General features: G+C 43.2%; 4 protein-coding genes across 6 annotated transcripts in view; 2 read left to right on the forward strand and 2 right to left on the reverse strand.

Moving 5' to 3' along the window:
- The first annotated feature begins 102 nt into the window (after positions 1–102).
- LOC118508084 (transcriptional adapter 3) lies at positions 103–2,347 on the forward strand. The gene is made up of 4 exons (XM_036047559.1): positions 103–756; positions 832–1,516; positions 1,593–1,989; positions 2,072–2,347. Exons 1-4 carry the CDS (start codon positions 471–473, stop codon positions 2,234–2,236), a joined length of 1,533 nt encoding a protein of 510 aa, XP_035903452.1. The 5' UTR covers positions 103–470; the 3' UTR covers positions 2,237–2,347.
- Positions 2,284–5,158, reverse strand: LOC118508087. The gene is made up of 2 exons (XM_036047565.1): positions 5,040–5,158; positions 2,284–4,977 (listed from the first exon to the last, which is right to left on the reverse strand). The coding sequence occupies exon 2, from the start codon at positions 3,953–3,955 to the stop codon at positions 3,026–3,028; it is 930 nt and encodes a 309-aa protein (XP_035903458.1). The 5' UTR covers positions 3,956–4,977; positions 5,040–5,158; the 3' UTR covers positions 2,284–3,025.
- On the reverse strand, positions 5,124–6,079 carry LOC118508095 (ninjurin-2-like). Its single transcript, XM_036047577.1, has 3 exons — positions 5,921–6,079; positions 5,657–5,842; positions 5,124–5,580 (listed from the first exon to the last, which is right to left on the reverse strand). Exons 1-3 carry the CDS (start codon positions 5,999–6,001, stop codon positions 5,395–5,397), a joined length of 453 nt encoding a protein of 150 aa, XP_035903470.1. The 5' UTR covers positions 6,002–6,079; the 3' UTR covers positions 5,124–5,394.
- A 365-nt stretch (positions 6,080–6,444) lies between these two features.
- The window catches only part of LOC118508083 (protein Fe65 homolog), a 36,338-nt gene continuing 29,868 nt past the window's right edge, over positions 6,445–12,914 (forward strand). For 2 of the 3 annotated variants that reach the window (XM_036047548.1, XM_036047551.1), the window contains exon 1: positions 6,445–6,855. The gene's annotated coding sequence lies outside the window, so the exon portion shown is untranslated. The remainder of the gene's footprint in view (positions 6,856–12,914) is intronic. The other variant, XM_036047557.1, reaches the window with a different exon arrangement.

Below are 12,914 nucleotides of genomic sequence, written 5' to 3' on the forward strand. Positions count from 1 at the left end.
AAATGCCCCGGAAACAGACGATTTTTGCTGAAGAATGTCGCACGGCGAAAACATGAACATCTGGCAACACTGCCACATGCCCCTACTTAATGTAACGGCTTTGCTGTGGTTTGACAGCTACGGTTATGTTCAGCAGAAAATGTCCGCAGCTTGGGTGACTCGATCGAATGTACCTAGATGGTTGAAATAGAAACAGATTCGTTTGGCAAACGGGTGAACACAACGGGTGCACCGAAAAGTGAATCGATGTGCGAATAGGTCCGTAAGCTATTAAACGAATAGAGAAAATACTACGTGCTGCAGGACGCCCAGTTCCATACATACACTGACATCGTTTCGACCCAAAACCCGACAGTGCGATAGTGTTAGTGAGGGCTGTGTCAGAACAACAATTGTGAAGTAGTTTGGTGTTTGCGTTGCTCGTTTTGTAAACAAATTGAGTAGTAGTTGATATTTTCGTGCACGCAATCATGACGGACAAAGGTTTGATGAAGCGCATTTCATTGTCATCGAAAAGTCGGGCCAGTTTCCCTTCCGGTCATGGGGGACATGTGTCGGCCGGATCAGCATCATCATCATCTTCATCAGCTGTTCCTGGCAGTGCTGGTGTCGTCGGCCCAGGATGCAGTAAGCTTCCACCGGTAAAACCGTCACTGGTCGGCAGCATCCCATCGCCCAGCTCGCCGGATCAAACCGTGCTATTTCCGCACATTAAAACGCTAGACAACTCGAAGGTGTTGCCAAAGTATACGGCAGGTAGGTTGTGGGCTGTAAGTCGTTTAATAAATAGCCCTGTTACCTGTGTTTTCTCTGTTTTTCTTCTCTTTTTAGCGCTAGCGAATACCACGGAAGAATCGATACCGGCTGAAGATTTGGACACAATTCAGCTGGAGCTGGAGCTGCTATTGTCGACCGTTGCGTTGCGATCGCGTGTGCTGAAGGCGGAACTGGAAACGATCGACAAAGCGGACGAGCGTCGCGAACGCAAAGGAAAGCATTTGGAGCGGGCACCTTCGTCGCCGGGCAAGCGGAAACGCTTGGAGGAAAAACAGAAATTGCGCGAAAGCGCCGGCAAGTTGTTCGGGCATCAGATGAAGCTATCGAAGATGAAACATTCATCCACGCTCGTGCCACCATCCCCGGCACCGTCACAACATACGGACGATAGCATGGATGCGGTCCCTTTCCTGCCACAAAACCATCATCTACAGCACCTAAGCAGTGACAGTTCGAAGCCGATCGTGCCGAAGAATGATACGCCCAACAAATTTTGGCTTTCGGTCGAACCGTACTGTATGCCGATTTCGCATGAAGATTTAAAGCTTTTGGACGATCTGCTAGAGGAATACTCCGGTCCACTGATTCCGCCCATACCCGAGCTGGGCCCGCATTACAGCACCCAGTGGGCAGCGGATGACATCAAAGAGGAGCAGGATGGTGTAGCTAATTCGGTTGGGTCCAAATCGAAATCCAAAACCCTGACCAATGGCGATGTTAGCAAAAAGGAGAAGATAATGTAAGTTTCTATCTGCTATCCGATTTCCAGATGAATGATAATGATGCATTCTCTTGCGACGTCCGTTCCGTTTCAGGGGAGAAGGAATCACGGGTCCACTGACGCAACGGCTTGTGTCGGCACTGATGGAAGAGAACCTGCATCCCGACTGTAGCAGCAACGAGAACAGCAACAGTAGCTCCGACGTTACACACAGCAATCACGCCCGCAGTGCCGTTTCTTTGCTGAAAAATGGAATCAGCATCGAGCGAAGGCTTCGCCGGGAGCTTATCGAGCAGGGCATACTGGACGCAGACGATATGCCGAAAAGTCAGCAGGACGATGAAATACTTTCCGAAATTAATCGCGTGCGCACGGAGCTGGCAGTGATTGCGGAATACAATTCGAACGAGATTCGTAAACTACAATCAATGGCAAAGGACGAAATGAAGCGGATTGAGGTCAAACGAAAGTTGGATCGGGTTGATCAGGAGGTGACCATCATCAATTTTGACGTTGGTTTAGCTGCCTCCGTACGTTATCTAACTGTGCCGCTGTATTTGGGTATAATTTTAGATAATGGACACATATCAAAAAGTGATTGCGGCGCGGCTGAAACGCCGACAGCTGACCAAACAGGAACGAGATGAGGTGTATCGATTAACCGAGGAACAGAAGCGTCTTTCGGATCAGCTGGAGCTTATGCCTGTGCATGGGCCATTCGGAAGGACTACGAACTAGTGTGAGCCGTGTGTGTTTTTGCGTTTCGCAAATTGTATGCTGTGTCATTACGATGCATTATCCAAGGTAATTTATTTAATTTTTTTTTTATAAAATTGATATGTTAGTGCAACCGTATGTATTTCTCTTAATCGCAAGATGACAAAAGACTATTTTACCAGGGTGCACGGGTGTGTGTTACTTATAATTTGAATGTAACATGGTAGCTGTTTTCTACGATAACGTTATTTATTAAGAATTTAGGAGTTTAAGTAACATTTTCCATATATGCTAGAAAACAACCGGTTTAAATGTGCGTTACAATGTGTGGTAAACTAGCGATTCAATGACATTTTGAGTTTTTTAGAGTATGATAGGATTGAACCAAATGTTCGGCAGAAATTTTACAGCTAACTGCAAAGTTTCACAACTGAGTTGAATATTTCTCCTAACCGATTACGACATTCCACTGTATGATTGCAACTTCCCACGAAGGGATTGCAGTACTCCACTATCCAGTTGAAACACGATCGACAACTAATTTCAGTTGCTTTCGAGTGTATGAGTCATGCGAACGGAGACTGACAAACGAATCATTTCGATCGTTGGGACCAAATTGACATAGAAAGAAAGATAGAACCAGTGCAGAAAGGTTGAAATATTTGGGAGGCAGCTAATGGTGCTTAATCGAGAAAAGTTTTTAAACCTCGATTAACTAAAAACAATATTATGTTGGCAGTACGTTTTTGGCATGAAGTGATATAAAACTGACATAGTGTGTTTAATTTAGGTGATCCGTATATTTAACGCCTAGCACATTGGTGAAGTCTTCGTTCGAGTTTTGGTAATACTGGCACAATGTTTCCGTTCTCGAAAGTTAAGTTTTTTCCTAGACCCTGCCTGACTCACTCCATTCTTTTCTTCTAGTAACGATTCGTAAACTGATAAGGCGTTTTGTACTACACTGGCGAATTGCGACGAACGAGTTTCCTGGGGATCCCAATCCTGAGCCATGCGTTGTATTTCTTTTGTTAACGTTACCAGCGTTGTTAGGTGGCTTAGCGTTATATCAACCTCATCTTCGGTTGGTTTTCCGTTTTTCTGATGCTTTTCGTTACCATTAGCCTTTACGGGCATATCGACCGGTTCACAATCATCGTCGTCGGTGCTGCTGTCAATTAGCTCCCATATTTTGCCTTTTTTCGGCTCTAGCGAAGCAGCCGGTTGTGTTGTGCTGTAAAGAAGGTTTCTTAATCCATGCCGTTTCTGAAACTTTTCATACCATCCATTGCTAGCACTAAACCGGGCTGGTCTTGGCTCTGTCGGTGGTTTGCCGTCGTTCGCGGATGCAATCTTGTGGAATATGGTTCTTGCCTCCCTGCAAATTATTTTGGTAGTAAGTGCAGCATTGTTTTCCTTTCTTTTCGATATCCATGAAATTAATTGCGCTTCCATCTGTATAATGTTTCGGTTACGAGGTGTGACCACTCGCTTCGTTGTTTTGCTCGCGGACACTGTTGCCGTTGCTCGTATGTTACTTTCGTCCTTTTTTATGTAGCGAACCGAGGATTCATTGATGCCGAAACAACGGCCAACGGCAGCGTATGTTTTGCCCTGCTTGAGCATGTCGAGCAATTTCACCTTTTCCGCAATGGTAAGCATCTTTCGCGTGCTCTTGGGTGGTTCGATGTTGCTCGAACGGTGGGACACGTTTCGAGGGGCAGTTCTTTTAGTTAACATGGTGTTCGTTCAATGAAGATCACCGAAAAGCTGACGAATTACGTTTCTTTCGTAATGCAATGCTTATTGTTGGATGCTTGGTTGGTAACGCAATGCTTATTGTTGCTCCTTTTGTTGTTGCCGCACTGTAAACACAGGCTCAGGGCTGCTTCGCAAGCTATCAACTTGTCACTTTAAAAAAATGTTCCACTTGACGTTTCTTCAAAATAACGACACGGAATGACGGTTGAAATGAGAATATTTAAAAGGCCTTTTCAAATATATATTTTCAAAGTAATTTAATGTAACTATCCAGAATACACGAGATATTGAATTAAATGCGCATATAATTCTGAATTATTATTTTTTAACATGTTCGTGTTGGTTGCTTTATTGCTCCTTCAAGTTACAACGAGTTTTCCAACTCGAACTTCTCGGTTTTGACTACACAACGATTGGAAACAATATATTTTAACACAAATAATTGTGTCTGTCGTGGTTGCTTGGGAATACTCTCGACGCACCTACCGACTTACAGATATAGCGCCTATTTACAAGCGCCGTAAGCCATCCATTTTATGAGTATTCGTCACATGGATGATAACCCCTCAGACATGGACTTTGATTTTTTTTAAATAAAAATATCCTGGATATTCTTCATCGTTTAGACGAATAGAATGGCACCTGCATCATAGTTTCACAAAGATAAAGCCATGAAAGCAGATATGTTAAACATACGTCCTGCGGAACGAGGACCACCATCGACTATTGGGAACTTTGCCGTAGGCAGTATGACACTTCAACTTGGACGGTTGATATCGGCCTAAATTTACTAACTCACTGCTTGTGATACTGGTAAATGCTAGTGGCAAATTAGAGTATACAGTGTGTTTTTCCAAAATATTTTCTTCTTTTTTGTCTACAACATAAAGAGGTCCTACGCTACTGGTTTCCTTGACTTAGCTTACCTGAGGCTGGATAGTAGGTCCTTCAGTTGCAATCAGATTCCAAATTTGATCGAATACAGCGATCGAGACCCCTTTCTGGATGAAAAGTTGTACCGATGACTTTCCCGATGGATCAAGTCGATATGACTACTCCTTACCGTTCAATCCGGTAATACCGGATACTCATTTTCGCCCTTTTCCAGTCGTGAGAAGATGTTTGAATACTTTTGAATACTCAACCATTTCCAATTTCTTCACTTTATATTTAAGCGTGAACCAATCTTCGAATGTTGTTTTTCGGCCGTTTTGGTAATAGCTGCCCCCTTTCAACTGATAACACTTGAATTTTCTGTCTGTCAATTGTTTTAAGCAATGTATACGTTATCATTTGCGATTAAAATGCATAACCAATAACATTTCCTATCTTATCATAGCAATTTTTTCAACATTGTACAATAATTAGTTTTTATTAGTAGTTTGTGGTGAAACTCACGCAGCTTCAATCCACATAGCTTAACTTTGTTTTAAAACATCCGACTGAGATTTCATATCGAACGCACTTATTATCACATTCACTACGACACTGATCACGGTAAAGGCAATGAGCACGTTGTTCACGATATCGGACCGTTTCTGCTCTTCCACCTTATTGATGTCGAAAACAACGGCCAGCACGATGATGAGCAGTGCTTGACATAGCTGTGGCGCATGAGAAAAAAGAAACACTTCATCAACATCCCTGGCACCATAATGGTTATTATATCATTTCACCCACCTGCAATGAAATCGACACAATGATCAAAACGAGCAGAAAGTGATAAAACTGATGCGTTGCTCCAACGGTCAGAATGTACTTCAATTGCGACGCATTGGCTGTGAGTAGCGCCAGGTCGAGCATACCCTGCGCTATCGATTTGCGAGTTGCATAGCTGTTCAGATTCAGGCCCTTGATACTTTGAAACTGAAGCGGGAAGTGAATGGAAAACAGATTAGATTTTCGTTGCCGGCTAGCGCGCCCGGCTGCTCACTAAACACTCACTATGTCTTTCGCCGATACGTCAGTATTATCTGATGCGCGTCCCTCAGCTGTTTGGTCACCTTGCTTATAGTTGTTTGCCATGGCTTTACTAGCTGGTAGCGTCTGCTGTCTGAATTGCTCCCTCGTAAACTGACGGCACGCGTCCTCGTGAAATATTTTCAATAACCCGTTTCGAATGAAATCTTATCTAATAGCACGATAATGTCACGCGTTTCAAAGATGATGTTTGATGAGAACAACGAAACAAAAAAAAAATTGTCTGATAGCCTATATACTTGAGGCGCACTTTCGAACGCACTACTGTTTTTTCCCCTCTGCTATCTATCAATACTGATAAACGCCACAAAGCTTCAAACAGCTTCGGGACGCTAAACATGAGGCTTTGTTGTGCAACGGTTCGTTTAAAAACGGTTGACAATTACAACAAGTTTGCCGCTTGGATGAGACCAATGGAAGAGCAAATGGGTTTTTTTCCCTTTCGTTTGAATGTAATTGGGATGTTGTTGTCATGGGACGAAAAATGCGCATGCCCGCGCCGAAAGACGAAACATCCTTTAGCTCGCGTCGGCTCCTTGGTACATTGTTGTTTTTCCCAAATTGTCAAAGGAGAACGATCGTCTCTTAACGGGGGTGTCTGTGGGTGGTCAGTTTAAGTTTTGTTGAATGGATTTGCGAAGATATTTTGCCCGCCGGAGACTGTTTTTCTTTATCTGCCTGCAAAAGTGCAAAAACGCACTGGGTCGCAAGCGTAACTGATGCTGAGTTTAGCTAGTGCATTAGTGTGTGAAAGCAGTTGAGTGTGTGAGAATTGAGGTTTTTTTTAGATTAGAAGTCGGTGTGTGATTAGCAGTTCCTGAGCGGTCATGGTAGATTAGTGTTCTTCTGCCTCGCACCACCATCTGCCGGAAGTAACGATTAGTTGAGGACTACAAACGGTAAGAGTGTTCTTATACATTTCATTACTATCTTTGAGACGGGTTTGTCGTCCTTGGCGTATGTACAATAAGTGGGATGAGGTCCGGATGGGATTTGTTACCGGTCCTGTTAAGTGATAGACCGATTAGAAGTTTTTTTTTTACGCCAACCAATGGTTTCGGGACGGTGTCCATCATATGTTTGGTATCGTACCGAGCCTATTTGACCCTTTCCTATATACTTTTGAATTCGTCCCACAGTTTTTTGCCAGTTTGCCATAAAGTTTGGTTTGTATAATATTTTTTTAAACTTGTTGTTTTGCAGAGAAAATTTTTAACAATTAGCCATGTGTAAACAAAAGTAAATTACTTTCTTATCATACGATGCCACCGCTACGTGGTCTTGGTCTGCTGCAAAAATCCTCGTTACTGCTTGCCGGCTAGTGCCGTCGTCTGCCAATCCATTATCCCGACCGGATAAGCGGATGCATCAACGCGAACACTCTGTTTCAATTTGGAAATACTCTACCACACATCTTATTCGGCTTAAAAGGATTGGCCTTCCGGTGTCAATCGCATGACATGAGCAGCCCCTAACCTTTTTCTTCTTCTTGGTTTAACGACCTCTTGTAGGTCATGGCTGCCATTTCTTAGTTATTGATACCATGTATTTGGTTAGTCGGTCCTCACTACGGGGGAGCGATCCGCAAGGGTTTCAAATCCCTTCCGGGGTTAAACCCTAGTCCTGCTGTGTAAATTACCGGCCCCACTGTCGCCTCTTCCACCGGGCGACACCATCTTGGAGAGACGATTTCGCTGCACCAAAGTGAGATCACCAGCGGCGGATCTTAGTATAAGTACACTAAGTAGATGCATGCAAATGTTCTTTACTGTCCAAAACTTGGACCTTCGCCCCGACAGGTCCTCTTTTTTTTTGACCCCACCACCTCGAACGGTCAAGGCTTGGAAAGTCAGTCCTGCGTACGGGGTGGTAGTATGAATGGGATTTGAACTGCGGTCCTGCCGTGGCACGACCGGCGCCTCTATCGCCTCCGCTACCGGACCGTGACAGATGTTACAAGCAGGAATAGTTTCCCTGGAGAGAACTTATTTTCAATAGTGTGTTTCAATATGCAATAATATTTTTTTTGTAGAGATTTTACTCTCTTCAACTTACCCGAACATCATTCACATCCATCTTCGCAAGGTTTTGAAATGTTGTAAAAGAAAATAGTATAGACAGGTGTTTTTGGAACAAACCAATGAGTTTATATAAGTATGCATGATCAGGAATGAATTCATATTTGTTGTATTTATTTAAATTTTTCTTTCAAAGTCAAATTTGGCTTTTGTTGAGATGAACTTTAATACGTGATGCCAAACATTTTGTTTATGCAATAAAATTTAAATCCTTTTATGATTGAAATTAATCAACCGGCCTTTTCTTCAGCGCTTGTATAATACTACGGCAAATGGACGATTTCCTTCGAGACGATCGATCCTGTTTCAAAGAAGCTGCTTTCCGTGGTTAGCAGCATATTGCTCCTTTCTTTTACCCTGAATCGCCCGTAGTGAATGCCTTTCCTTCATGTATATTTCAAATGCACCGCGTGCTGCTTTGCCCTTTATTCGAGCCGAGTCTTACCAGCAGTGGTTATGCGCAAAAAAGCTTCTCGCGTTTTCTTATAGCTGCCATTCGAACGGTTCCTACCGCTGAGTGGGTAGATGATGATGAAGTCAAAAGGAACTTGTTGTATCGTTCTATGCTAGAGAGGGGTCGTTATAAGGGTCGAATCGATTTTAATATTCTATGTACTGGCGCAAGCCTTCGCTTCGCTGTTTGTCTTTCGAAGGGAATGCTGCTTGTGAGAACTGCTGCAGAAATAGTTTTTCTAGATACAATTGTAAAGGCATTTAGTAGCTCTCCAGTTTATCGTTTTATGTTTTATATGATATTTGGAACGGCCTTTAATATCTATTTTACATACATTGTTATAAATTTTCCTAGCATTAGCAGTATCTTAGCAATTGTTATATAAAACCAAAATCTCCATCTGCTATTGGACGCGGTTATATGGGTTACGTTATTGCTGCAGTGACTGGATCATTGGCCAGCTTGTAGCCAGCCATGTCTGACACCGAAAGCAATCCAAGCTTGACAAAGTATCACGCAGCGATAGACGGCGGCCGTTATACGTCTTGTACAAGATTGCACTAACTGCTGCACCGTTAAGCCGAGATTTTTGTAATGAAAAATTGTATCCCTACCATACTGCTGGTGTTGCTGCTGCTGCTGCGACGTTATGAGCAACATTGTCCTGCTCGTAGTGGTTGCCGAGAGCGTTTGCATGGTTTCCGACGACGCCGCTGTAGACTATTTTTATTTATCTGAAGTCATTCGTCCCGTCACGCTTTTCTCTAGGGTATCAGCAGTGGAGGTTCTTTCTTCGCTATTAAAATGCTCCGGGACAGTTTATTGGGTCACGGTGAAAGTGGCGGATCAAGGGAATCGATATTGTTTGTGCGTTTGTTTGTAGCAAAGTGCGATAAGTAAAGGGTTGTTACATTATAATGAAAATGTAATACTGCCAATTGCCGTCGAAGGGTGGGTTTATTTTGAATTTTGTTCCTAGCGCAATCGATACTAAGGGGGAAAACGTACTCGACACTTTATCACATTTGGCAAGCTTCAGGTGAATTCGGGGTGAGAAATTATCACCACCAATAAATTCTCATCAACCTGCTCCACTTCTAATTTTCACAGAATTCCAGTGCCAACCAGCCACCAGGTTTCAGAACGAATCAGAATTTTCGCTTTGCTTCCAATTTCAAACCACCCGGCCAACACACGTCCGTAGAATATTTCAACAGCCCCGGTACGAGCAAAGTTCGGTCGCTATTATTAACCGAAGCGAATGCAGCATCAGCGCGTACTGGTTTCCATTTGTACGACTGGCATTTGTCCAAATGCCCGAGGTTGTTGGTTGTTGAAAGCTCGTGCTACTGGAGGTTAACAGGTAAAAGGTACAGCCTCCGTACCGTTTCCAAACCTGTGAGCGGTTTGCCATGCTGCAGCATTCAGTGAGGATGTATAAAATTTAAATGAAATCACCGTAATAGTCCCAAAAACACCGGGCAAGGCATCGCGAGCAGCTTCACGTTTGCATTCGTCCACCATCGTTCAGCTTGGTGCAAAATCTTGGGGCAAGGAAATCACAAGCCTCGATTATGTTCTTCCATTTTTATTCGGCTGCTGGCCGTACCACAAATCGATAGATTGAGATTCAAGTGGCATTCGATTAGAAAATGGGGAAACATTTATCAAAGTGGGACCAACCCCAACCAACAGGTTTACAGGTCTCTGGAAACCAAATGAGTGCAACTGTTGAAGCCAACAAAAAACAAGACCCGCTGCTACCAAACGCCGAACTACATCGCCGCTTAATGTATTAGCAAACCGTGGTGGTACACACAGGAGCACACCATTTTCATTACAACGATGCTTGGAGCCTGTTGGCCGGATATGTATGTTTTGCTGCCTTAAGTAGTCTCCTAAACCTAAACCACACCGCCCTGCAGTAAGTTGCCAGCTCGGGCAAGAAATAAATATATTCATGAAATAGAAACATCGACCACGCGGTGCCTGTCGGCTGGCTGCCTGAGACATACACACACACACACACGCTGTACACTGTGGGAGGCAGCAAATTTCCTTTCCCCTTAGGGAGGTGTCCTTTCACGCAAACTAGGACTTTCTGCGACTTTCTTATGACATGTCCCAAATGTCTCCATTTCGGAACCACGGCCACCGTGTTCCAGTGCGTTCGTCTGCTGGCTGGAGATATGTTTGTGATTCTTGCCTGCGTTGTTTTTCACTTGCATTTCTTAGCCAACTTAAAGCTGGTTGGAACTTGCTGTCTCTCTCTCTCTCTCTTGCGGGATGAATAAATATGCAGGCGCTGAAACTGAAAACAAAATTGTACAATATTGTATTTCTCGTCTTTCGCTCGGATGCGTGAATCGAGAGGTCTGGCCTTCTGCGTCATCAGTAGGAGTGATTTGTTTCGGAGTCCTGTGGTCCGGATGCTATTGGTGGCGCTCGGAACGGGGGCCCACCCTGTTGATATGCTGTGGAACGCGGCTGGTTCTAATATCGCTTGCCTACCACCAAGGTTCTAACCTACCTAAAAATGAGTACGACGAGTTTAGAGTTTGTGGCGTACTGCTGTGCCTGCGAGAGCTATTTGTTAATGCATTAAACGTCGCATTGAAACACGTTTTGCAAATTGATGGTAGCCAGATGGAAGTGGAGATGGGATTATGAGTATGAGCTGATTTATTATAAAACTTCCCGATCTTGGAAGATCCTCCAGAAAGAGAATGAACGGGTCTGTTTTGTTATCCTGATTTATGGTATGGTCGGTTGGTCAAAACGAATAACTATTACAAAACAAACCTCAGCACAGAAGTTTATTCCTGGTGTTGCGAATACTGATAACAGTTGATGCAACTTGACCAAAAACAAAATGCCCACCTGCTCCTGCTCAGATCGCTTTGACGAAAAGGCAATGGGGATTAAGGCGTCATGGTGCTTTCAGGTGTCAGGGCCAGTCAGATTGGTGCGACTGATATGAGAATAAATGCAACGGATTAGAGCTTACTGTTATAGCCCTTGTTTACCGCAGTAATTGCTCCGAATTTCTTTAACCTGAGTGAGTTCTTCTTATTTGGCGCTAAATGGCATGACTGCACACATCTCGCAAGGAACAATATTGCACCTGGTTTCTCTGTCTTTATTTTACTGCTTCCTTCGGGCGCGTTACTGAGCATTCATCCTAACGCAGGTCCCACACACCAAGGCGCCAACCTTGGTCCAGTCCAGCAACCTGCAAGTTCACCGTAGTCTGTTAATCAAATACGAGTGCTGTGCGTGTGTGTGTGTGCTCTGGAGAAGCTAAAAGCCGCCACTACTAGCAGCCATTTTAATTGAGCTTTATGTCTACGTAGTTTCCGGTTCGACTAGCGGTGAGCCGCTGGGCCGAATTCTCACTGGACCATTACGATTCTTACTGCGCTGATTCTTGCTCGTGCTCTGATTACTTCTTTCTCCCGCCTTTGTTTGAGGTTTCGGTATTTGGTCTACTTAATTATGCATACGAATACGCCCAGCGTGAATCCTTTTGGAGCGATTGAACCAGTGAAGTTTGTATATTTTCCTTTTCCATACAACAAATTAAGTGGCGACCACTGTACCAGGTGCTCAAAACTCCACCTCTATCAAATCACTGAAAATATAGTAATCATACACTGCAAGGGGGAATGAGGTACAAAAGAAAAAGTATTCGAACAAAAAGGGATTAAGCCTAATTTTTTAAATCGATGTTTAAGTGTTGCGTGAGGCTATCTCTGAGGTGGTCACACGATTTGCTGGTAAAACCAACATTGGAACAGAGTTAATTGCTCAATTTAACGCAACCCCATGCCATGTGAAAACATTGATTTTTGCATTTTTTTGTCGCATTTTGAGGGTTTCAATATATTTAAAATCGTTTTATAAACAAGGTCATTGCTTCATTAATTTAATGAAGCCGGGAGTTGGAGTGAGCTTTAACTCGGTAGGATCAACAATACGATCGTTTAAATAAATAAATCGTATATTGCATCTAGACCATCTTGGAGGGATATACCCAAAACAATTGAGCTAGGACAAAACTATGAAAATAATATAAGAGTAAGTGTTTTCGAGGTAAAAGGACGTGACTTTAGTTAACATTTTGATGGAAATTATAAATGTTTTTATTATCCTTTAATAAATGTAATGAACAGTCGTCTTACACACAGTATTGACCAATAAGACCATCGAATTCATCGGGAACTTTTCAAATTTGTACAGATAAAATAGATAAAACTACACAACGTCGTGACCATCGAAAGTAGTTCATCCTGATAATTGTTCACTGAGCGTCCGTAGGACTACACAGCTACAGTTAAATAAAAAGAAAAATTTTGATAGCATTTGTAGAATACGGTATTTTAGGTCTGAGTATTATCAAACGTGTAGCATAGGTCTGGATATATAT

The sequence above is a fragment of the Anopheles stephensi genome, chromosome 2, assembly GCF_013141755.1.
Source record: "Anopheles stephensi strain Indian chromosome 2, UCI_ANSTEP_V1.0, whole genome shotgun sequence".
In the NCBI taxonomy this organism is placed as follows: Eukaryota; Metazoa; Arthropoda; class Insecta; order Diptera; family Culicidae; genus Anopheles; species Anopheles stephensi.